The sequence below is a fragment of the Pristis pectinata genome, chromosome 21, assembly GCF_009764475.1.
Source record: "Pristis pectinata isolate sPriPec2 chromosome 21, sPriPec2.1.pri, whole genome shotgun sequence".
In the NCBI taxonomy this organism is placed as follows: Eukaryota; Metazoa; Chordata; class Chondrichthyes; order Rhinopristiformes; family Pristidae; genus Pristis; species Pristis pectinata.
The window spans coordinates 16,329,314-16,355,586 of record NC_067425.1 but is presented as its reverse complement, the minus strand read 5'-3'; the positions used below and the strand labels follow the sequence as shown (position 1 = coordinate 16,355,586).

Genomic DNA, 26,273 nt, shown 5'->3' with positions numbered 1-26,273 from the left:
CTGCGATTCTTCCCCCCCCCCCCCCCCCACCCACCCACCCCCCACCTCTGGCCCAATGTTCACCATGTTGTGGATTTCCTCAGTGATACCTCCTCTACCACATCCTCCGAGATGGCTGCTTGTTTCAGGTTTCGAGATTGAAACAGGTTACTGCAACCTCAAAAGAGTCTGGTTTGGCATCTGAACATACTGTAGGTTGGAGTAACAGTGTAGCAACACTGGGACCAACCTGCGTGCATCCTCGTGATTGAGGGTGGGTGTCCAGTAGAGTCAACTGGTTACCTGGAAATGAACTGCTGGCAGAGGTATTATAAGAACACAAGGAAAATCTATTTATTCAATAAGTAGTTAGCACCTAGACTGCAGGGTAGTGGAGACACATTCATTTGTAGGTTTCAAAAGGGTAATGGGTTTGAACAAGAAAAATAAAAGCATGGGAATGGGGAAAGGGCATAGCGGAGAAATTGACTGCATTGCTCTCGCAGGGGGCTGGCTCAGACCCACAGGGCCAGTGGCCTTTAGGTTATCATGCGGGGTGGGAGGGGGTGGTGGGAGGTTAGTACTTGGCCACACAGTCCTGGCATTGGTTATATCAAACAAAAAACCTCAACCTCTGTCACCACTCAGTGCCCTGACTAGAATCATGAAGCGAGGACTAAATTCAACTCAGGAGCCTGATGGCACAGGAGAGAATGGCCTAAGTTGACAAGATACTGACGGACCACAATGTCCAGACTGAAACGTCTTCAGATGGAGAACCTGAGGTTAGGAAAAGAAAACTCAGCGGCTGCTGCTCAGACTGCCACAAGCAAAGCAAGAAGCATACATTTTCCAGACCAAATAATTCAACAGCTTTCAAGGTACACAGATCCCGAACACCGAACTAGAAAGTATACGTGAAGGTCCTGCATTGGGCTGTCAAACCTACTGAGAGGTAACAAAATTATACAACATAAAATAGGCCCTTGACCCACTGAGTCCATGTTGACCATCAAGTACCCAATTATACATTTCCCATTTTGTTCTCTCCACATTCCCATCAACTTCCCCTCTACCACTCATCTACACCCTAGGGATAACTTTCAGTAGCCAAATATTCTCCCAGCCCACATGTCTTTGGGATGTGGGAGGAATCTCACAGTCAGAGGAAGAATGTGAAGGCTTCACACAGCCAACACCAGAGGTCAAGATGGGTCACTGCAGCTATTAGTCAACAACCTCACCAGCAGCACCACTGTGCCGTCCCTGTGGAACAGAGAGGTGGGTGAATGGGATCGTTCTGAGAGCTGACATAAAATCGATGCGTCGAATGGCCTACTTTTATGGCATAAGGAAATATAAAATATAAAAATATATAAATCTAATTAGCTTAGAGCTCCTGCATGGAATGAAGAGTTAAAACAATTTAATGTTTTTAATTGGTAAAGTTTTCATTCAAGAGTTAGTGTAAAATATATTTTCCAAGTTGGTTTGTCATAATCTCTGCCAGTGGAGTTTGTTGTTTGAAAGAGAAAGGGAAGAATGGATTATGTGAAAAATAGTTTGAAAACTGATCATGCTTTCAATTTGGTTGGTATTACAACTTAGCAGTTATAAAATTGGAAAAAAGCTGTAAATATTCAAGCATTTTCACATATACATTTTGTAAAGTTGCTCACAGGAGTTTAGAAATTAGCTGGTGATTCTTCCTCAGTTAATGGCTGCAGAGCCCTGCCATCCTTTCACTGATTTCCCAGACTTTCCTGGCCACTGCATCATCTCGTGCATGAGGAAAGACCTTCTGAACCTCACAGTCAGCAAAGTACCTGCCACTGAATTTCTCAATACCTTCTTGCACGGCACAGTAAATGGCTGTCTGAGCCCCATCAGTCGGAGTTCGAAAGAAAAGGAAACCTATGGGGACAAACACTAATTTAATCAAGAGTCCCAATTCACGAAAAGCTTCAGTGAACACAAAACCTGTGGAAGGGAAAGAAAAAGAAAGTATTAAATCCAGATTTTGTGATGAGATGTTCTTAACTTTGAATCAATGAATGTACAATAAGAATGATTCTGTTAATTGTTTTGCAATTTACAAAATTCCACACAAGTATGATTTAATATAGAAACCAGGAGAGCCATTTAATCCCTCCACAGACATTAAGACAAACCAATTTGAAAAATACATTTTATATTAACTCTTGAATGAAAACTCCCCTTCCCCATCACTCTGTACTGATTTGGTATTGGTTTATTATTGTCACTTGTACCGAGGTACAGTGAAAAGCTTGTCTTACAAACCGATCGTACAGGTCAATTCATTACACAGTGCAGTTACATTGAGTTAGTACAGAGTGCATTGAGGTAGTACAGGTAAAAACAATAACAGTACAGAGTAAAGTGTCACAGCTACAGAGAAAGTGCAGTGCAATAAGGTGCAAGGTCACAACAAGGTAGATCATGAGGTCATAGTCCATCTCATTGTATAAAGGAACCGTTCAATAGTGGGGTAGAAGCTGTCCTTAAGTCTGGTGGTACGTGCCCTCAGGCTCCTGTATCCTCTACCCGATGGAAGAGGAGAGAAGAGAGAATGTCCCGGGTGGGTAGGGTCTTTGATTATGCCGGCTGCTTCACCAAGACAATGAGAGGTAAAGACAGAGTCCAAGGAGGGGAGGCTGGTGTCCATGACGTGCTGGGCTGTGTCTACAACTCTCTGCAGTTTCTTGCAGTCCCGGGCAGAGCAGTTGCCATACCAAGCCGTGATACATCCAGATAGGATGCTTTCTATGGTGCATCGGTAAAAGTTGGTGAGAGTCAAAGGGGACAAACCAAATTTCTTTAGCCTCCTGAGGAAGTAGAGGCGCTGGTGAGCTTTCTTGGCCGTGGCATCTATGTGATTTGACCAGGACAAGCTGTTGGTGATGTTCATTCCCAGGAACTTGAAGCTCTCAACCCTCTCGACCTCAGCACCACTGACGTAGACAAGTTCATGTACACCACCCCCTTTCCTGAAGTCAATGATCAGCTCTTTTGTTGACATTTAATGTAGGAACACTGAGTCAACTTGCTTTCTGTTCCACCTCTGATAGGCTTGTCAGACTAATGCAATGCTCCCATCTACCATCCAAAAAGATGATGGCTAATCTATCACTTTTCCACATATCCACCTCCTTCCCCATATAGTTTATACCTCTGACAAATTTTTGTTAGCTTTATCTCAGAATTGTCCCTTTTATGAAAGAGTCCTCCAATTTTTTTTTTACTCAATGTGTATAGAAATCCTTCCCATCTTTACTCCTGATAGGCATGGCTCCAAGTTTTAGACCATGAGATATAGGAGCAGATTTGGGCCATTCGGCCCATTCAGTCTGCTCTGCCATTCAATCATGGCTGACTTTTTTTCTCAACCCCATTCTCCCGCCTCTTCCCACAACCCCCTTACCAATCAAGAACCCATCAACCTCTGCCTTAAATACACCCAATGTATCTAGGAATGAACATCACCAATAGTCTGTCCTGGTCCAACCATGTAGACACCACAGCCAAGAAAGCTCACCGGTGCCTCTACTTCCACAAGAGGCTAAAGAAATTTGGCATGTCCCCTTTGACACTCACCAATTTTTATTGATGCACCATAGAAAGCATCCTATCTGGATGCATCACAGCTTGGTATTGCAACTGCTCTGCCCGGGACCGCAAGAAACTGCAGAGAGTTGTGGACACAGCCCAGCGCGTCACGGAAACCAGCCTCCCCTCCATGGACTCTGTCTATACTTCTCGCTGCATTGGTGAAGCAGCCAGCATAATCAAAGACCCCACCCACCCACGTCATTCTCTCTTTTCTCCTCTCCCATCAGGCAGAAGATACAGGAGCCTGAGGGCACAAACCACCAGGATCAAGGACAGCTTCTATCCCACTGTGATAAGACTATTGAATGGTTCCCTTATACGATGAGATGGACTCTTGACCTCACAATCTACCTTGTTATGACCTTGCACATTATTGTCTACCTGCAATGCACTTCCCTATAGCTGTGACACTTTACTCTGTACTTTGTTATTGTTTTTACCTGTACTACCTCAATGCACTCTGTACTAACTCAAAGTATCTGCACCGTGTAATGAATTGATCTGTACGAACAGTATGCAAGACAAGTTTTTCACTGTACCTCGGTACAAGTGACAATAATAAAACAATACCAATGACTTGGCCTCCACAGCAATAAGTTCCACAGATTCACCACCCTCTGGCTGAAGAAATTCTTCCTCGGTTCTAAAGGGATGTCCCTTCACTCTAAGCCTGTGCCCTTGGATCCTTGACTCTCCTGCTAATGGAAACATCCTCTCCATGTCCACTCTATCCAGCTCCTTTAATATTCAGTAGGTTTCAAAGAGATCCCCCCTCATACTTCTGAAATCCATCGAGCACAGGCCCAGAGCCATCAAACACCTCGCATACATTATGCCTTTCAATCCTGGGATCATTCTTGTGAATCTCCTCTAGACCCTCCCCAGGGCCAGCACATCCTTCCTTAGATAAGGAGCCCAAAATTGCTCACAATACTCCAAATGCAGTGTGACAAACCATGTCACCTAGTCGTATCTCTACAACCTGTGGATCTGGTTCAACATTTCAGGCAAGTTCTTGGCCCCAACTCTTACTTACCCTTTCCACTGAGTTGATGTTTGCTGTTGGACATTGCTATTCAATGTTTTCCATTCCTCCTGAATTAACCACAGGGGCTCATTGGATTGACCCCTGGTGATGGGGCAGTTGCCCCATGACAAGAGATTAGCCTAAACTCAAGTTTCAAAGCAAGGGTGATCTATCTGAGTCATTCAAGACTTTGAGAGGGATGGACAGGGGTGGATGTTGTCCTCCTCTCGGTAGAATGTGTGAGATACATAGGACCAAGATGAGAAGAAATTTCTTCATTTAGAAGATTATAAACCTTTGGGATTCTCTATTCTGTATGATGGTAGACGTTTAGTTGTTGAATTGATATGGTGGATTTTTGTCGATAGAGGGTAATGTGCAAGAGCCAGAAGAGTGGACAAGGTGCACGATCGGTTATAGTGTTATTGAAGCTCAAGGGGCTTTACGGCGAGCTTCAACCTCTGCTGCTGATGTTGTGCCCTTGCAGGACTTGATTCACGTACATCAGCAACCCGCACACACCACTCAGAGTTCACACCATTCAGCACGGAAACAGGCCCTTTAGCCTAACTGGTCCATGCCGACCAAGATGCCCCATCCAAACTAGTCCCATTTGCCAGTGTTTGGCTCACAACCTTCTAAACCTTTCTGATCCATGTACCTGTCCAACTGTCTTTTAAAAGGACACTTTGAAAACAAAACTAGATCCATATGCCACATCATATATGGATTAACACAGGGAATAAGGATTTCAGGCATCTGCCCCGCCCCACCAAATGATAAGCATATCCACTGAGTTTCTAGCTTCACACTGAAGAAGATTTACACGTAACGTCTGTTGCCCAGTAACTTCCTGCCCACCTGGATGCACAGCATAGCTTGTGACATTTGTTCCCTCCAGACGATTGGCAAGTTCCCTGGCAAAAAGTGTGCTGCAGAGCTTGCTGAAGCTATAGTTCCGTAGCCCACTGACAAAGCCTTCACCAGGAGTGTTCAGGTTACTGAAATCTATTTTGCCCATGCAGTACGTCAAAGAAGAGATGATAATGATGCGGCTTGGAGTGCACTGCTTCAGCCGGTTCAACAGCAGGTTAGTTAGAAGGAAGTGGCCCAAATGGTTTACTCCCCAAGCCATGTTGAATCCATCAGCTGTCAGGCCAATTGATCCAGTGCCTGCAAGTGAAAACATTTCCATTAATTCTCAATTAGCTTTTGTGTGGAGGTTGGAAAGTTTAGATGGAGCCCTGGTCCACACTGTTCTGACGGGCAGTGGTGGAATGTTTAGATCAAACCCTGCTGCACACTGTACCGATGGGTGGTGTTGGAAAGTATAGGTGGAACCCTGGTCCACACTGCACCGATGGGCAGCCAGCGGTACCCTGGAAACCACCAGCAAGTTGCAGTGCACAGGTCCGCCTGGTCCCTAACAAAGTGTCAGGCTAAGATCTTGATTCAGCAAACCCCAGCACAACACAACACTCCAGCTCACTAGCCCCTGCTCTTCCAAAAGCAAGATACTGGAAATCTGAAAGAAAGGTTGGAAATAGGTCAAGCAGCTCCTGTGGAGAGAGAAACAGAATTCCTGTTTCAGGCTGATGATTGTTTAGCTGTTCTGATGCTGCAACCCCAGCATTTTCCAATTTACTAACTACTTTTGATTTTAAAATGCAGTTTCTTATCCAACTGCATGATTTTCGTATTTTGGTGTCATAATAAGATCTTTATTAGTCACATGCACATCAAAACACACAGTGAAATGCACCTTTTGTGTAGAGTGTTCTGGGGGCAGCCCACAAGTGTTGCCACGCTTCTGGAGCCAACATGGCATGCCCACAATTTCCTAACCTGCACGTCTTTGGAACGTGGGAGGAAACCGGAGCACCTGGAGGAAACGCACGCAGACACAGGGAGAACGTACAAACTCCTTACAGGCGGTGGCCGGAATTGAACCCGGATCTCTGGCGCTGTAAGGCGTTATGCCAACCGCAACACTACCGTGCCTGAGTAGTGATCATCAGGTTCTTGAACCAACCTGAAAAACCGTAGCACTACCTCAGACTGTATTTTTCCCTCTCTCAACTTGCCCTAGTGGCATTATGTTTATTTTGTTGTGTGAGTTATGCATAATTTATGTTAATTTAAGTTTATGTTAGCTTATGTTTGTAATGTGCTGCTGCTGCAAAAGGCTAATCTTCATGTCACTTATACCCTGTGTATGTATGCCTACGACAATAAGCTTGAACTTGAACATTAGGCATCTTTGACGCACTTCATTTCATGACTATTCATGTTTTAATTACATCATTTTTGTTTGAGTGCTGCAAAAATGTTGACCTTTGCAAATATGCCAGACCCATGGGCTAGAAGTTGACCAATTTAATCTACCTCTACACAAGCACGTGTGTGGATAATGGGGAGCTTCACTTTCACACCTTGTCCTGAGCTTCTGACCGACCAACACTGCCCTTCCTTTATAGAATGCTTGTAAGCTGCTTTCAATTGCCTGTAATTCCTGTGTGTAACCCTGCTATGTTGTTTTCAGAGGAGGTGATGAATGTAGATACAAGCTTTTGTGTGCTGTAACTGTCAACGCGGCAAACATCAGGCTTGAAATTCTGATCCTGTTCATTTTCATAGGATCACAGAGTGCTACACCATAGAAACAGGCCCTCTGGCCCAACAGGACCCCTCCAATTATCAACCACCCACTTCACACTAATCCCATTTTAACCTGCCCATATTCCCACCAGCCCCTCAAGATTCTACACTCAGGGTAATTTAGTGGCCTATTAACCTACCAACTTTAGGAAGTGGAAGGAAATCGGAGCAGCTGGAGAAAATCCATGCAGTCACAGGGAGAATGTGCAAATTCCACAAAGGCAGCTCTGGAGGTCAGGATTGAACCCAAGCTGCTGGAAGTGTGAGGCAGCACTGTGTCAGCCAATGAATGAGAAGAACTTCTCTACAGATATCATGAATCACACTAAATCTTTGAAGGCTAAATAGAGATTAAAATATGAAGCTTTTCATGCAATGTCCCAATTTCTTAGCCTATCTGTGACAAAACAAAATTGGTGGGTCTGAAATGTACTGATTACACTTTTAAGTATTACTCAATCTCTCAGAACACAGAGAGTGAAGGCTTTGCATAAGAGGTCTTTTATGCAAGGGTATGTGATAATTTAAACTTGATGCACAGGTACAGTTTAATAATATCAGAAAGTGCTGGAAATACTCAGCATGTCAGGCTGCATCTGTGGAGAGAGAAATAGATTTTTGCTGAGTATTTTCTCCACATTTCAAATTAACAACTACTGCAGGTTTTTGCTTCAATTTCATACAAAATTTAATCATTAGTACTTTAAAGTCATCGATTCTGCCACGCTCATATTGCCTGGAGAAATTACCTTCCTTGTATATGTAGTGGAAATTGCACAGGCAATTTGCCTCACCGTGACTACTCCCTGAAGCCAGTGGTGATGCAGTGGTGCCTCTGCTGGGAGAGGGTCTAATCACACCACAAAATGTTTACATTGACAGTTTCCATCAACAATGTCCACTCGAGAATTTGTAATGGGGAAAACAAACAGAGGTACTTGTAAGTACAGTCACCTTTTCAGTTTCTCTTCCTTACTTCCTTATCAATTTTCACCACAGCCATTACTTCTACTGAGATACCACCAGTATCCTCCTCAGTAATGGCAATGTAATCTATCAGCATTTCATCATACACTCCAGCATACCCAGAATTGGTCTTTTCCCCAAATAGGATGCTGCTAGTTTCTCACCAGCAGCGGATGTAGTAAAGATAATGGATTTCTCTGAAAAACATAGAAAGCCATTTGGACCACTGAGTCTTTGTTGGCTCTCCCATCGGTCCCGTTCCCCCACTTGTTCCCCCAAAACCTACTCCCTCTCACAGTCCGTTAGCTCCATCTGACACCCACCTACACACTAGGGATAATTTACAGCAGCCAATTAACCCAAGAGGATGAGGGAGGAAACCAGAGCATCTGGGAGAAACCCATGCGGTTCCAGGAAGAAAATGCAAACTGCACACTGACAGCACCAGACTCAAGGACAGCTTCTGTCCCACTCTCGTAACACTCTTGAACGGACCTGATGAAGGGTCTTGACCCGAAACGTCGACTGTTTGTTTCCCTCCATAGATGCTGCTTGACCTGCTGAGTTCCTCCGGCATTTTGTGTGTGTTGCTCCAGATTCCGGCATCTGCAGAATCTCATGTGAACCGATCTCTTGTATGTTGAAGATGAACTCTTGACCTCACAATCTACCTCATCATGGCCCTTGCACCTTATTGTCTACCTGCACTGCACTTTCTTTTTATAATTCTCTATGGCAACACTTGCGGGCTGCCCCCAGAACTATGCAAAGATACATTTCACTGTGTGTTTCAATGTACATGTGACTAATAAGGAAATCTTATCTTAACTGTAACCCCAACAGTATATTCTGCATTCTGTTACTGCTTTTCCCTTGTATTACCGCAAGGTGCTGATGATTATGAAATGATCTGTATGGATGGCTTGCAAAATGAAGTATTTCGGTACATGTGACAATAATAAACCAATACCCGAGGTCAGGATTGAACCCAGTTCACTGGAGCTGTGAGACGGCAGCACTAACTGCTGCACCACTGCACTGCTCCTACGGATTATTCTGACAAATAGGTAGGCCAGTTTGTAGACCAATCTTGGAAATTGGGAGGACAGTTAATACGTCCGCTGCTGGAAGCCTGGTGTTATGCAGTTTAATGATGTTAAACCTTTCCCGACACAATGGTTAGGGTAGGCACGATCAGATGCAAATTCATAAGGCTATGTTAAAAGTAAGCAAGTCACCTGGTTCAGAAAGAATACGGAAGGTCAGTGATTTTAGTTCATTATCATGAGTATGGGCAGTTGTTAAGGTTAAACATTGGTTACAATGTTTAAATACTTGCCTGCATTATTGATGAGCAAATGCAGCTGGGGCTCTGATTGGAGAAAGGTCTCTGCAAAAGCCCTCACTGATTTAAGACTCGCAAGATCAAGGTGCATAAAGATCACTTGGTTGTTGCCGCTCTTCTGTAAATGACAAATGTAGATATTAAATCATCCTGAATATCATTACAGTGAATGACTTATGGAAAAAAGCCTTCAAACCTCCATACAGCTATCAGAAGTCACCTCTCCCCTAATGTTCCTATTCTCACCTCCAGCACTGGTAGCCCATTGTGTTGCCGGTCATCTCCCTCCAGCAGCTGTCTCCAACCTTCACCCTCCTCCTCCCCCCACCTTGTTCCATCCCCCCTCTTTTTTCAACTCCATCTATCATTCACCTGCCACTGTCTCCCAACTCCACCCCTGCTCCCCTCCCCTACCTGGCACAACCTGCCTGTCATCTTACATACCTCCTCAGTCCACCACTCCCCCTCTCCTCTTCATACCGGCCATCTCCCCTCTCAGTCCTGATGCAGGGTTTTGACCCAAAATGTCGACAATTCCTTTCCCCCCCCAACATAGATGCTGCTCGACCCACAGTTCCTGCAGCGGATTGTTTGTTGCTCCGGATTCCAGCATCTGCAGTCTCGTGTTTCCAGGATAGAAGAAGCAACTTCCCGCCCCACCGCTGCCAAGCAGCCATCTCCTCCCATACACAAGGGTCTGAAGATTATTAAAGCCCCGTAGTAAAACTGCTAAATCAAATCCTGCCTTCAGCAGAAGTGTACGGTTAGCGGTTAGCGCAACACTACTACAGCGCCAGCGACCTGGGTTCAATTCCCACTGCTGCCTGTAAGGAGTGTGTACGTTCTCTCCGTGTCTGTGTGGGTTTCCTCCGGGTGCTCCGGTTTCCTCCCACATTCCAAAGACGTACGGGTTAGGAGCTGTGGGCACGTTATGTTGGCGCCGGAAGCGTGGCGACACTTGCGGGCTGCCCCCCCAGAACCTTCTCAGTAACGTAAAAAGATGCATTGCATTGTGTGTTTCAACGTACATGTGACTAATAAAGAAATATCTTAACTGCTTTTCTCAGCAGTAGCTAGTGGGAGCATCGAGACTTTGGCCAATTACGGCACATGTAGTTCTACTCTGCTCCACTCATTATCTCCTCTCATATACAAGTCTAAATAGACTTGGGAGAGCTACTGTTGGCAAAATGACAGACTTAGTTTAACAGGGGTGAAGGTTTTGCTATTGAGTGGAAGAAGGATCCTGCCCGTGACTCACTGGACACCCATGCACGCTTGCACAGACCCAGTAAAATGGAGACACAAGAGACTGCAGACGCTGGAATCTGGAGCAACAAGCTAACTGCTGGAGGAGCTCAGGGGGTTGAGCAGCACCTATGGAGGCAAAGGGATAGTTGATGTTTCGGGTCAAGACCCTGTAACAAGACTAGAGCATCGAGGGGAGATAGTAACTGGCATTAAATCTTAATTAATCTTAATTTTAAAAATTGCATATACTGGAAATGCGAAATAAAAACGTCTGTAACAGCCATGGAAAGAGAAACAAGGTTAACAGAAGCCGACAAAGGCTCTCAGACCTAAAACCTCATCCCTGTTTCTATTTCCACAGATATTGTCCCAGCAGGTTTCTGTTCTTAACCTTGTGTTAGAGGCTGTTGCAGATGACGGGTCACTGTTCTGTACCCTAGTTGCTCACAACTGGCTCCATGTCGCTGGAGTAAAAGACAAACTATTCACAGGTGACCGTTTAATCAGGAAAACAACAGAGCTGTGTAAATCATGACTCACATCAGCCTGAGAATGTGAGTGAATATAGATCAAAGCCAGAGAGAATTCCAAAATGTGATTCACCCAAACATTCCCAGATTCCCAAATAACAAGATTTGACTTAAGTCAAACCTTGTAAACAGCAGTCAGCACAGGTCAAGTGGTTAGGGCTTTCTGAGAGCCGAGTTAGTCATACTCTGAAATCAGAAGGTAGTGACTTATGGAAGCACATCATCTGAACTCAGCCCGCACCAGAGCACCGAGCGTTGTCTTCCAGAGAAGGTGTCGAACCAAGACCTTGTCTGGTCAACTAGGGGTAAACCATCCCCATGCATTACTATAACAGAGGACAAGGAACTTCTCCCTAGTGTCCTGAACAATATTTAGCCATCACTTATGACCCAAAAAAGTTGATTATGTGGTCACGGTGACATTACCCTTCGTGGGATCTTGCTGTGCAGATTCAATGCCGGATTTTCTAATTACAACATTGATTGCAGCACAAATTTACTTCATTGGCCTTAGAGGTCTCAAGAGGTCTTGAAGTTGCAAAAGAAAATTTCTTTTGTTTACCGAGTAGAATCAGCAGGTGGACTATAGAACAGAAACTCCTTGAGCTGTGAGGAGCTGAATTTACCACCCAGATAGTTATAACAAGCAATTAAACCTCTTTCAATTCAAAAGCCCCATTCAATCAAATATGCTTTCTTTTAATTCACAGAAAACTGTTTCCAATTCAAACGCCCCACTAAAATTATGTTGGAAAAATCCTGGTTCAAACACCGCACTAAAATATCACAAAATGGACTGAAACAAAACCTGCCTTCATATAGCGCCTTTCACGTCCCTTTCACGAGACGCGATAACGTAGATAAAGTGCGTAGATCGTACAGTCGCTGCGTAATGGAAATTCAGTTCAAAATTCTTGCGAAATGCGGATAAAAATCATGCACTGATGCCTGTTGCAAAGAATTACATTTATATAGCGCCTTCTACGCCCCTTTCAGGGGGGGTCAGCAGATGAAGTTCTTGCAATGTAGGCCATTCGATTTAAAATCCTCACCAAAATAAAACCTTGAAATCTTCCTCAATTTAAAACCCCTCTCTACATAGACATAATATAAATTCTCTTGTGTCTCTCTAATATAAATTTCTCTCAACTCAAAACTTCTATTGAAAGAGAGGGGACTTAGAACAATGGGCTGGGATTGCACGGGACAGTTTGCACCGGGAGTTACTGCACCGGGAGTCGGCTCATTTACCTTCCTGATGTCGAAGACCGCCGGCTCTGCTCGCTCCTTGCTCCTGCAAGCCAGAATTACCCGGGCTCCCCGGCGAGCAAGATCGAGCGCCGTCGCCTTCCCCAACCCCGTGTTTGCACCTGATGCACGCACACAGAAAATGCAATTAATAGATCGATTTCACACAAACATTGCAACTGCACTGGGAGAGTTAAGCCAAAAAAAAACAAAAACCAATGCTCCCAGTGGGAGAAATGTGAACCGTTTGTACGACGACTATGTTTAATCTTAGGATGTGCACAAAGACCGAAGTTTACTCAGATAGGATAGCCTGACATTTAAGATAGCCGGCTCCATTCGCAAGAAAGCGATCATACCTGTAACTATCGCCGTCTTCCCTTTCAGCGAAGTGTCACTCCGACATGGAACCCCCTTCAGGATATTGTAGTAGATTAAAATATACAAGGCGATCACTATTGCTGAAGCTACCATCCATGTAACCATGGCTGTTCCTGTAATCTAAATTTTAAAAAATGGTTGCACGCTTGTCTACTGAGCTGCACTTGAAATTTGCGACAGAACAGACAAAAATCCAACTTAACAAAGATAGCAAAAGCTTCCTGTACCAAACGCTTCAACGTCTGCACTGCAAACTGATCTCTTTCGCTCAGTGGGAAGCACAGAAACACAGAAACAGCTGCCCTCTTCCGGTTGCTTTTGCAAACTGCTTCCTTGACATTTTTCCCCCTACAGTAAATGAAGGTCAATTTCTTTACGGAAATAGTTACTTTTTCATCACTTATTTTGCACATTCCTTTGGTATAAATATATGGAAGATACAGCAAATAACACTATATTTTCCTTTCAATTTTGTTGTCTATTTCAGCCTTGTGATTCTTCACTAATTTTTGTACTCTTTACTTGTTCACCCCCCCGATTCCTTTGATCTAATTTAAATTATTCCTTGCAATATATTTACTGCATTCAAAATCAAGTGTCACAAACCAGCAACAAAAGAAACACACTGAGCATGATTCAGTGTTAAAAACTATTTTATTAATCACTACTATTGATAATACGTAAAATAAAAGTAAAAATGTTAGTATGTTAGAATTCAAGAATGTTAAACCTCGAACGTTAACCCCAAAACTAAACTCTTCGTGTGTGTGTGTGACAAAGTCCAAAACTCCCAGTTCCTGAATGGTTCTTAAAGTTCAGTTCCGCAAGCCATAAGGTGAAACATGAGCAAGGGCTTCTTCAACAACCACCGTTGTCAGAAGATAAGATGTAGATGTAGAAAAACATAGAGAGAGTACATACGAAATCCAAATGTTCCACGATGGAACCCAAACGACACTTCAGTGTTTACTCGGTAGTGACTTCCTCACCCCGAAAAGCATCCGAACCGTGGTCGTCCACATACAAATACCTGTTTCCTTCTACAGGTCAGCAACAAAGTGAACTCCACCGGATTACTTCCAACTTTTCCATACATGGATTTCAGTGGTAAACACAGTTATTGTTTCTCATCCATCGATAGAGAAAAACAAGCAGGCTGGTGTCTCTCTCCCTTCTCTCTCTCTCTTTCTTCTTCTTCTGACCTCTTCAACAACGTCATTACGTCCTTTATCTTCTATTGACGTAAGCACGCCCCACACACACATACACACACACTCTCTATCTTAAAGGGACTTTCACTGAGTCCGTAACACCTCCCACCTAAAAAAAATTTTTCCCAAGAAAAATTCAACCGCGCATACAGTTAGTAATGTTAATAATTATCACGCTACACAACTACAGACTATCAGATTAGTACAGATACATGTTTCCCATTTAACATCGGGAAAGACAATCAGCAATCACATTATCTTTGCCTTTAATGTGAGTTATCATGAGATCAAACTCTTGCAAAATTAAACTCCAGTTTAACAGCCTTCTGTTCTTGTTTTTGACTCGGCTCAGAAACACCAATGGGTTATGATCTGTATACACAGTCAATGGTTTCTGAGCGGTGCAAACATATACACTGAAATGTTGCAAGGCTAAAACAAGCGACAGTAATTCTTTCTCTATGGTGGAATAATTCTTTTGATGCTCATTAAATTTCTTTGAAAAGTAAGCTACAGAATGGTCAATATCATCAAGGTCACCCTTCTGCAACAACACAGCTCCTGCAGCTTCATCACTGGCATCTACTGCTAATGAAAATGGCTTTTCAAAGTCAGGTGTTCTGAGCACAGGATCGTAGCATAAAATGGCTTTCAGCTTCTCAAATGCTTCTTGACAAGAATCTGTCCAAACAAACTTTACTCCCTTCTTCAGAAGATTAGTTAGGGGAAGAGCAATATCAGCAAAATTTTTACAAAATTTTCGATAATATCCAACCATTCCCAAAAATCTTCTAACAGTCCTCGTACCTGTGGGAATAGGGAACTCAGATATTGCTTGAACTTTTGCCTGAACAGGAGCTTGCTTGCCTTGACCTACAACATAACCAAGATACGTCACAGTGGCATGGCCAAATTCACTTTTAGCCAAGTTAACTGTAAGGTTAGCCTTGGAAAGTCTTTCAAACAACCTTTCTAACGCAGAGATGTGATCTTCCCAAGTATCATTCCCAGTCACTAAGTCGTCAATGTAGGCATCTGTATGTTTTAACCCATGAATCACTGAATTAATCATTCTTTGAAATGTTGCCGGAGCATTTTTCATTCCAAATGGCAAAACATTGTATTCATACAATCCAGAAGGGGTTACAAAGGCTGAAATCTCCCTTCCTCTATCTGTTAATGGAACACACCAGTACCCTTTTAATAGGTCAATCTTTGTAAGAAATTTTTCCTTTCCCACTCTGTCTATGCAATCATCCACTCTAGGAATAGGGTAAGCATCTGACTTTGTTACAGCATTCACTTTCCTGTAATCTGTGCAAAATCTAACAGTTCCATCAGGTTTAGGTACAATAACACAGGGCGAACTCCAATTTGAAGTAGAATGTCTAATAATATCATTTTCCAACATGTATTTTATTTCCTGATCAACAAGTTTACTTTTTTCCACATTCATTCGATATGGGTGTTGTTTGATTGGTTTTGCATCCCCAACATCAACATCATGGGTAATTATCGATGTTCTGTTTGGAACATCTGGGAACAGATTTTTAAATTTTAAAATTAATTCTCTCATCTGTTGTTTTTGTGAAACTTGTAAATGGTCCAACTTCGTTTCAAGGTTCTCCATGATATTTTGGTTTTTCAGTTTCGATGGAACAATATTTGGTCTAAATTGGCCTTCCTCAACATCAACATCAGGCATTCTAGAAACAACCTTTTCACCATCCACCAAGGCCACAACTGAATCCCTCTCATAATAAGGTTTTAGCATGTTTACATGACAGAGTTGTGTTTTCTTGCGTCTATCTGGTGTTTTGATTATATATGTTAGATCAGTCACTCGAGATTCAATAACATAGGGTCCAGAAAAACGAGCTTGCAAGGGATTATTTTGGCTAGGGAAAAATACCAACACCTTTTGCCCCACTGCGAATGTCCTAGGCCGAGCACGTCTATCAAAATATGTCTTCATTCTTATCTGGCTTGTTTTCAGATTCTCTCTCGCTAGCTGGCAGACTCTCTCCAACCGAGTTTTAAATTTTTGGACATAGTCCAACAGACTCAAGTGAACTTCCTCATTAACCCATTGCTCTCTTAACAACTCCAAAGGTCCTCTCACCCTATGTCCAAACACAAGCTCAAACGGACTAAATCCGATTGACTCCTGGATCGATTCTCTAACGGCAAACAAAAGTAAATGGATACCTTCGTCCCAATCCTTGGTGTTTTCAAAGCAATAAGTCTTCAGCATATTTTTGAGAGTAGAATGAAATCTCTCCAGAGCTCCTTGAGATTCTGGGTGATATGCAGATGATACAATCTGCTTGGCTCCCAGCTCATAGACTATTTGTTGAAAAATTTTTGACATAAAATTACTTCCTTGATCAGATTGGATTTCTTTTGGCAAACCAAACAAGGTAAAAAATTTTACAAGAGCCTTTGACACCGTCTTGGCCTTAATATTTCTAAGGGGTATTGCCTCTGGAAATCTAGAAGTGGCACACATGATGGTTAACAAATACTGATTTCCAGTCTTAGACTTTGGTAATGGACCAACACAGTCCACAATCACCTTCGAAAAGGGTTCACCAAAAGCAGGAATTGGTTTCAAAGGAGCCACAGGGGGTTTTTGATTTGGTTTACCTACCATCTGACATGTGTGGCAGGTTCGACAAAACTTCACCACATCTTTTCTCAAACCAGGCCAATAGAATTGTTTCAAGATCTTCCCTACAGTTTTATTCACCCCAAAATGACCACCCAAAGGCATACTATGGGCCAGGTTTAAAATCTCATCCCTATAAACTTTTGGAACAACAACCTGATGAATAACTTCCCATTCCTCAGTAACAGGAACATGAGGAGGTCTCCATTTCCTCATTAACACTCCATTTTTGACATAGTATCCAGTTGGCACTTTCTCAATCTCCTCACATGAGAGAGCTTTTTCTTTCAATTCTGTCAACTCAGGGTCCTTTGTCTGTTCCACCATAAAATCCTTCCTCGACAAAGACAAATCTTTAAATTCAGGCTCACTATAAGGATGTTGATCCTCCAGTGAAGACAGAAAAGTCTCAGATAAGGCATCAAAATTTTCTTCCTGTTTAGGACTGTCACAAGGAACTACATCAGACTGCACCGGACTGTCTGTCTTGGCTAATTCTTTAGCTCTAGCTCGAGTCACCGCACATGATGGGTAAACATCTGAATCATCCTCAGACTCATCAATCCTTGGTTTGGTTGTTAACCGTACCACAGGATCACTTTCTCCATTTGCAAGGTCATTTCCCAATAATAAAGAAACTCCTTCCACTGGCAAACTAGGTCTTATCCCTATCTCGACTGGTCCTTCTACGAACTTTGACTTTAAAATCACCCTGTGAAAAGGGACAGACATGGTCTCACCTGTAACGCCTCGTACTAGATTTACTTCACCAGTGTCACTTTCTTCACCAAAATTTAAAACACTGTCCAGCAAGAGAGATTGACTAGCCCCAGTATCTCTAAGAATTTTCACTGGCACCTGGGGTGACTCATCATTCAGTGAAACAAAACCCTCTGATACATAAGAACGGAATTCTTTTCTCACCTCCTCCAACTTTTCCGCTTTTCCCTCTTGCAAGGACTGATCTTTAACAGCATCTCCTAAACCTTTTTGATTTTTAATTGCCTGAAAACAAGCATTGGGCCCAGCTTCCTTCTTTTTCTTCAAAAGGGCACAATTAGATATCACGTGGCCAGGTTTCCTACAGTAATAACAAGTACGCTCAACAGGTTTCTCCAGCCCTGGCTTCTTTTCATCCTTCCCTTTTTGATTACCTCCCAATTTAATCTCTGGTTTACCTGGATTGTCTTTGTAACTACTTTGAAAGGTTTTAGGTTGTCCCCATTTGGATTTATGGGTTAAAGCATAATCATCTGCCAACCTAGCAGTTTCTTGTAAAGTTTCCACTGCCTTTTCATTTAAATATGTTGTTAATTCAGCTGGAACACATCTTTTAAAGTCTTCCACTAGTATCAATTCTGTCAATTTATCATAATCCCCATCTACATTTTTAGCCAGGCACCATCGTTCAAAACATATTCTCTTTCCATTGGCAAATTCCATATAAGTCTGATCTGCAGATTTCCTCAAGTCTCTGAATTTTTGTCTATAAGCCTCAGGGACCAATTCATAGGCCTTCAATATAGCTTGTTTTACCTTGGTATAATCAGCTGCATCCTCAACAGACAAAGCAGAATAAGCTTTTTGAGCTTTACCTTTAATCACACTCTGTACCATAAGAGCCCATCCTTTCCTTGGCCAGTTTGAACTCACAGCAACCTTTTCAAAATGTTGGAAATACTGATCAACCTGATCTTCTTCAAACGGAGGGACTAATCGAACCTCCCTGCTGGCTGAAAAACCATCATCAGAATCAGATTCCGAACTCCTACGCTTCATTTGTAACTCATGCTGCCTCTGTTTCTCCTTCTCCTCACTATCCAGCTCCATCCTCTTCAATTCCATCTGCTTCATTGCTAGATCAGCCTCTATCTTCATCTGAGTTAGCTTTTGTTCAGCCTCTAATTTCTCTCGCTCGGCCTCTATCTTTAACTGGGTTTGCTCTCGTTCGGCCTCTAATCTCTTTTGTTCTCGTTCAGCTTCTAATTTATTTTGCTCTCGTTCAGCCTCTATCTTTGCCAGCTGCACCTGTGCCTCAGAAATTGCTATTTCACTGCCAGGAAACTGTTTTAACACTTCCTTCTCAAACACCTTCTTTTCCACATAATGGCCAGCTATCAGTCTCTGAATATCTGCCTTTCTCATAGACTGCTTTACTTCTGTAAGGTTTAGCCTTGTAGCAATCTTTATCAAATCATCCTTTTTCGCCACCTCCAATCCCTTTTGGGTTGGTGACTCCAAAAATGCCTTAATATCCATTGCTGCTGGTTTCCACACACACAAGCCAATTAAAAAGAATTTATCAGACCTCCCTCAAAAATCTTTGGATTGAATCTCGAACAAATCTCGTTAATCTGGGGTACGATCCCAGACGACACTCGTTAACCTTGGGAACTATCCCGGACGAGCCCCCAATTTTGTCACAAACCAGCAACAAAAGAAACACACTGAGCATGATTCAGTGTTAAAAACTATTTTATTAATCACTACTATTGATAATACGTAAAATAAAAGTAAAAATGTTAGTATGTTAGAATTCAAGAATGTTAAACCTCGAACGTTAACCCCAAAACTAAACTCTTCGTGTGTGTGTGTGACAAAGTCCAAAACTCCCAGTTCCTGAATGGTTCTTAAAGTTCAGTTCCGCAAGCCATAAGGTGAAACATGAGCAAGGGCTTCTTCAACAACCACCGTTGTCTGAAGATAAGATGTAGATGTAGAAAAACATAGAGAGAGTACATACGAAATCCAAATGTTCCACGATGGAACCCAAACGACACTTCAGTGTTTACTCGGTAGTGACTTCCTCACCCCGAAAAGCATCCGAACCGTGGTCGTCCACATACAAATACCTGTTTCCTTCTACAGGTCAGCAACAAAGTGAACTCCACCGGATTACTTCCAACTTTTCCATACATGGATTTCAGTGGTAAACACAGTTATTGTTTCTCATCCATCGATAGAGAAAAACAAGCAGGCTGGTGTCTCTCTCCCTTCTCTCTCTCTCTTTCTTCTTCTTCTGACCTCTTCAACAACGTCATTACGTCCTTTATCTTCTATTGACGTAAGCACGCCCCACACACACATACACACACACTCTCTATCTTAAAGGGACTTTCACTGAGTCCGTAACACAAGATACCAGTTTTACTCACCCAGACAGGTGGGTGAGATTTCAGTTCATTATTTCTCAGCACATGGCAAGGGCTTTCATTGCTCTTTCCCAGTTCCCCACAAGCAGGAGACGCAAGAGACTGCAGATGCTGGAAGCTAGAGCGGAGAAAAACTGCTAGAGGAACTCAGTGGGTCAGGCAGCATCTGTGGAGGGAAATGGATGGCTGACATTTCAGCTCGAGAGCCTTTATCTTGACTCCCCATGAGCAGATTGTGATGGTGAATCCATTTGGTGTGGGTGTAGTCACGGTGTGCTGGGTCAGATTTAGACCCACTCTTGATGAATGTATATATTTCCAAGTTATTTGCATGTTTCCAGCTTTAAGTGGGTTGAGTTTATTGTCATGTGCACAAAAATGGTGAGGTGCAGGTACAATGAAAAACTTGCTTGCATCACAGGCAAGTAGGGACAGACAATACACAGAAGATAAATTATACTTAAATTATACCAGACAGTGAAGAGAGAGAGAGAAAAAAAGACTGTGCAAAAACAAGACCTCAGTGCAAAGAAAAGACACAATCGGAGACAAGTCCATAGTAGTCCAAGCCCCTTTGCCCCCTCCCCCACCCATCTTTCCACTGCTCACCTGGATTCACCTATCACCTGCCAGGTTGTACTCCTCCCCCTCCCCTCACCCTTTTATTCTGGCTTCTGCCCTCTTCCTTTCCAGTCCTGAATGAAGGGTCTCGGCCTGAAACGTCGACTGTTCATTTCCCTCCATAGACGCTGCCTGACCTGCTGAGTTCCTCCACTGCTGTTGCTCACGGTAGTGCAGGAGGCGGTCCATAGTGTTCCATTGCTGAGGCAGGGTGAGGGTTGTGCAGGTTGGTTCAAGAACTTCATGCTACAGACTTCTTGGCTGAATGGCAGCCAACTGTTACCCAGCAGAGGCTTGTAGACAAAAGCTGAAAATATTTCCTGCATTTGTCAGCTTTATCTGTTGTGACTCCACCCACTGCTCTCCACCATTTCGCGTACAGATAGGGCCCGACATTAGAACCAGCAGCATAGTAGCCAACATAGAGTGTATGGTGTGATGACCAACAGAAGTGCCTGCAAAGATTCCCTTAGAAAAGATGTCCGATTATCTACATTCAACAATCACTTTACCAATAATTCTGGAAGCCTACTTGTGACTTGTCAAAAGTTTTGTAAAATGAAGGTTGCTTGGCTATACAGCTTCTCCCCTTCTCAGAGCAAAGATAACTTGCAGATGCGTGGCTATGATTTTTAATATGGGAATGTGCCCAAGTTTCCTTAGACAGGTAATTCACTCTGGTTTTCTGGCTCTAATTCAGCTCAGATTCAGACTGGCTTATTGTCATATACACCTGGGTGCAATGAAATTCCTTCGTCATGTGAAGCTCACAGTGTAAGCAGTATACATGGTAAAAATAATTACAACAATAACTACAGCAACAAATGCAAAAACAACAGAATGGTGTAAAGTAGTGCAAACTGAGGTAGTGCAAAAAGTAATGCTGAAGTGACAAAATGGTTTAGAATTAAGAGTTCCAGAACGTGGAACCGGGAAGAGAATCTGAAAGAGGTGATTGATTCAGAAATCTGATAGCAGTGGGGAAGAAGCTGTGCTTGATTTTGGTCATCTGGGCTTTCAAGCTCCTGTATCTTCTCCGAGAAGGCAGAAGAGAGAAGAGGGAATGGCCAGGCATCTTTGACGATACAGTTAGCCTTCTTTATGCCATGCACTGTGAAGGTGGACTGGATGGAAGGATGTGATGAGCCTGTGTCGAGTGCAATGACTGAGGTAACTGACGAGTCCCATGCAGGTCAGCAGACTGTGGCACAAGGGAGGCAAGTGGGTGAAATTGTGCCTCTTCTGCTGTTTGCAAATAGTCTAAGAGTTGAAGAGACTCAAATTGCTGAGTGCCTTTCCGGATGCTATTTATCCATTTCGAGGGGCTGCAGCGCAGGGATTCCCATGAGTCTGTGAGAAGGTCACATTTTCTTAAGACTCTTGAGGTGTTTCCTTCACCCCTGGAAGTTTCTCCTGTGATGGAGCTTGGAGTAGAGCACTTGCTTTAGGAGTTTCTTGTTGAGTGTGTGGACGATGTGACTCATCCACTGGATGTGGTCGGGCTCAGTCAGAATCTTCATACTGGGAATGTTGGCCAGCACGGCACACTGGCATTCATATGCTTATCCTGCCAAATGAGTTGGAGAACTTCAAACAAATGGTGTTGGTGTACTTGGCCAGTCGTTTGAGATGGTTAGTTGTCTGTGACTCCAAAGCACACAGGGGTGCTGCTCAGTAATCTTGATACAGGTTTTGAGTCTTAGAGTTACGCTGCACAGAAACAGGTCTTTTGCCCCGACTGGTCCATGCTGACCAAGATGTCTCAAGATATTCAAGCATCCTTTCCCTCAGGCAGCACAAGGCTATGCTGCTGCACTTTGTCATCAGCGTCTACCTTCATTGAGAAGCTTGCCAAGAAATGAAAAATGATGCTGTTTCCAGGGTCTTGCCACAGATTTTGATTGTCAGGGGTTGTTGTGTGGCAGGGCCAGGTTGTTAGAGGACACTTGCCTTCCAGATGTTTACCATAACATTTAAGAGTCACCAAATTTAGTGGAATTTAGTTTCAATATGCACATATGCAAGCATCATCTGCATACTGGAATTCAATGACTGATGATGGGTGATCTTGGGAAGCAATGAAGGTTGAACATTTCCCACTTATCCTGTAGATTAACCTCATTCTAACTCTAAGCGTGTTGGAAATAAGGAGCAGGCCTGCAAAGGGGGAGGTTGAAAAGAATTGGATTGATAACACAGCCTTGCTTGATCGTAACCTGCACTAGGACTGGTTCCATGGTGGACCCATTGGTTAGGATGATAGGTCTTGGGCAGAGCAGTTGCCATACCAAGCCGTGATACATCTGGGTAGGATGCTTTCTATAGTTTATCAATAAAAATCAGTAGGAGTCATCGGGGACATGCCAAATTGCCTTAGCCTTCTGAGGAAGTAGAGACATAGGGAGATGTAGATGCGAATTCCATAACTTAGAGCTTTGGTAGCTGGAGACATGGCTGCCATACACCATGGAAAGAGGTCCTCCAGCCGACCACTTCTGAACTGACCGACTACACTAATCCCACTTTGTTTTTCCCACATTCCCATCAACTCTCTCCCCACCTCCTATCCACCTCCCTATGGAAGTTTACAGTGGCTAATTAACCTTGCAACCCACACACCTTTGGGAGGTGGGCAGGAACTGGAGCACCCAGAGGAAACCCACGTGATCACAGGGAGAAAGTGCAAACTCCACACAGACAGCACTACAGGTCAGGATTGAACGTGAGTTGCTGCTGTGGCTAGTCTTCTATGGTAGTTCAGTCTAACTTCTGTTTTGTTTTACTGTGTGCTTCCATTGATAATGCCCAGAATTGTACATGTTTTATTAACCAACTTCTCAATCTTCTCTGCTGCTTTCAATCAGTTATGCATGCATACCTGCAGGTCTCTCTGCTCCTGTACCCCTTTTACAACAGTATCCTTTATTCTATATTGCCTCTCCACATTCTTCTTACCAAAATGCATTATCTCATTTCTCCACATTAAATTTCATCTGCAGGCATCAGCCCATTTCACCAGCCTGTTTGTATCTTGCGGCAACCTATTACTACGCTCTTTGCAGTTCACAGTAAAGCCAAGTTTTGTGTCATCTGCAAATTTTGAAAAGCAATAAAAGGTCCTAACACCAATTCCTAGGGAACACCTTTGATCAAATTCCTCCAATCCAAAAAAATAACCATTTACCATAACCCCCCTGCCCTGAGTTTGTTACTTAGCCAGCTTCATATCCATGTTCTCAATATCCCTTTAGCGCCACATACTTCACCTCTGTTGATAAAACTGTTACATATCAAAAGCCTTCTGGAAGTCCACTTACACCACATTGACTCCATCTCCATGACCAACCCTGTCTGTAACCCCACCAAAAAAATCTATAAAATTAGTTATGTACAATTTGCCTTTACAAATCTATGCTTGCTTACCCTAATTAACGCGATTTCCTCCAGTTGACTGTTTATCCTGTTACAAATTAATGTTTCTAAAAGTTCTTGGCACTGAGGTTAAATGGATTTGTCTGTAGTTACTGGGCTTATCCTTACTCCGTTATTGAATGAGGGAGTAACAGTCACTAATTTCTGGTTCCCTTGCATCACCCATGTATCAAAGAGCATTGAGGATTCAATTATTAATTTATGCAGTGACTCAGCTATCTCTTCCTTCACTATTACTTTGGAATCACCTTCTTCCTTGAAGATAAATGCAGAATATTCACTTAGTACCCTTACAGACCCTGTGCAAGTTCCTATTTTTTCTCTTAATAGATTCTACTCCTCCATGTACCATGATTTTACCATTTTTTTATGTCTAAAGAACATGAGGATTCCCATTGATGTTGACAGCTAATGTCATCTGATATCTTCTACTTACCTCTATTTTAATTTTCTTTTCCCCACTGATTCTTTGTAGTCAGTCTTGTTCTCCCTGGTATTAGCAAACTTATTTGTCAGAAGCAGCCTTTTTCGGTTTTATCTTCCTCTGTAGTTCTTTCATCGTGCAAGCTCTGGATTTGTCCGTTAGTTTAGCCTGCAAACTTTAGGTTCCAATTTACTTGGGTCTGATCTATTCATCCCATTTAAATTGATCTTGCTCCAATAAATTATTTTTACTTTGCAATGCTCCTTTTCTATAATTAACTGAATCTTCTGGCGTTAAGATCACTATCTCTTAAATGTTCCCCCTACTAAAACTTTGTGCACTTAACTCACCTCACTCTCCAGAATCAGATCAATCAACGTCTCCTTCCTTGTTGGACAAGAATCTTAGTTCTCTGGAAAACGGTCCCAGGTACATTTTACAAACTTTTTACACTCTCTGCTCTTAACACTAAGTATCCCATTGTAAACTGGGTTAGTAACAAAATCCACCATTTTAACTATCCTACTTGAAATCCAAGTATGTGTGGTAAAATGGAACAGAGTTAGTGATTTCCTTGTTGCAATAGCTATAAAATGGCCAAATATGTTAACAAGATGGCTGACTTAAGTTTCATTTTAGGCTCTGGTTACATAGGTAGGCCTGTCTGAGAGGACTTACTGGAAATCTTGAGGTTGTTTCAAGTAAATTGTGTATCAGTGGTCTTGCCTGATATGGGGTTGTTATTCACTTGTAGAGGAGATAAGGGAGACCCTGTAAAGTATAATAGTAAGGTCTTTTCAAGGGATTTTTGGAGCTTCTCTGTGGGCTGGATCAGACCACACTGATACCTCTTCACATCTCGTTGAAGTGAGGGGGCTCCCCAGCAGCTAAAGACAGAGTGGTTAATAATACACAAGCAGTACTACTTACTGTCAATTGCTGATAAGTATTACCAGAATTGCATGCAACCTTGGGCTTGATTTATTGGTGGAGAATCAAATAAAGAAGCCTTGAGTTTTTGTTCTTTTAGTTGAGTTGGGTTAGACTTGCATCTGTAGTTAAAAGTTAAACTAGATCTGTAGCTAATCAAGTGTAGTGTGTAGTGTAGTGCAGCTAAGAGTTAAATAAAATGACTTGAGTTACTAATTTCTTTGTTCTCTTAGTTAAAAGTTAAATAAAGTTACTTAATCAAATTATTTGTTTACTTGAATCTTTCATCGCTGACTCTGTCACTCTAGAGCAGTGGTTTTCAACCTTTCTCATGCTGTGGCCCCCCAGAACATGTCCTTGTTAGATGGCGGACCCCCAAAGCACAAAATCAAACAATCGATAATTCATGCATACAACACTTAAATTACTGCACATAGGCCCTATTGAAATAGTGATTATTTCAATCACCGATAATTACCAGCGGTGTCTTTCAGTGTTCAGTTCAATATGAAGGTTGTGCCTGTTTTGCACTGCAGAGTTTGTCCAAACGTGGTGGTATGTGCGACAAACATACGCGTATGTCATCCTCAATATTCAGTCTTGATCTGTATTTGGTTTTCATGGCAGTGACTGCAGAAAATGCTATTTCGCACAAGTAAGTGGTTGCAAATGGTAACAGAACATTGACGGCTTTGCCGGACGGCAGTGGATACTCCTGGGAACATGCTATCCAGAACGACAACAGTGACATTCAGTTGAACTGCAAGTGCAAAGTCCTGTCGGATGACAGTTCAGCCAATTCTTCTTTTCACGTCCAGTT

At 42.8% G+C, this 26,273-nt stretch overlaps 1 protein-coding gene across 4 annotated transcripts; it reads right to left on the bottom strand.

Moving 5' to 3' along the window:
* Positions 1-523: 523 nt before the first annotated feature.
* Positions 524-26,163, bottom strand: LOC127581291 (dehydrogenase/reductase SDR family member 13-like). 4 transcript variants are annotated; one of them, XM_052035538.1, is made up of 6 exons: positions 25,932-26,163; positions 12,994-13,135; positions 12,638-12,756; positions 9,600-9,723; positions 5,498-5,809; positions 524-1,959 (listed from the first exon to the last, which is right to left on the bottom strand). In XM_052035538.1, the coding sequence occupies exons 2-6, from the start codon at positions 13,118-13,120 to the stop codon at positions 1,694-1,696; spliced, it is 948 nt and encodes a 315-aa protein (XP_051891498.1). In that variant the 5' UTR covers positions 13,121-13,135; positions 25,932-26,163; the 3' UTR covers positions 524-1,693. The 4 variants fall into 4 exon arrangements, with proteins under 4 accessions (XP_051891498.1, XP_051891499.1, XP_051891501.1 ...); XM_052035539.1 differs by lacking the exon at positions 25,932-26,163 and adding an exon at positions 24,091-24,168; XM_052035541.1 differs by lacking the exon at positions 25,932-26,163 and having other exon boundaries at positions 524-759; positions 1,659-1,959; positions 12,994-13,254.
* Between the last annotated feature and the right edge of the window lie 110 nt (positions 26,164-26,273).

What these genes read in the sequence shown, in the direction of transcription:
- LOC127581291 (XM_052035538.1), bottom strand. Translation starts at nt 13,120, where the DNA reads ATGGTTACATGGATGGTAGCTTCAGCAATAGTGATCGCCTTGTATATT. An exon ending in TTTGCTCATCAATAATGCAG is followed by an intron (nt 5,810 to 9,599) that starts GCAAGTATTTAA and finishes TTTCACTTGCAG; the next exon opens with GCACTGGATCAATTGGCCTG. An exon ending in AAGCTATGCTGTGCATCCAG is followed by an intron (nt 1,960 to 5,497) that starts GTGGGCAGGAAG and finishes TCCCTTCCACAG; the next exon opens with GTTTTGTGTTCACTGAAGCT.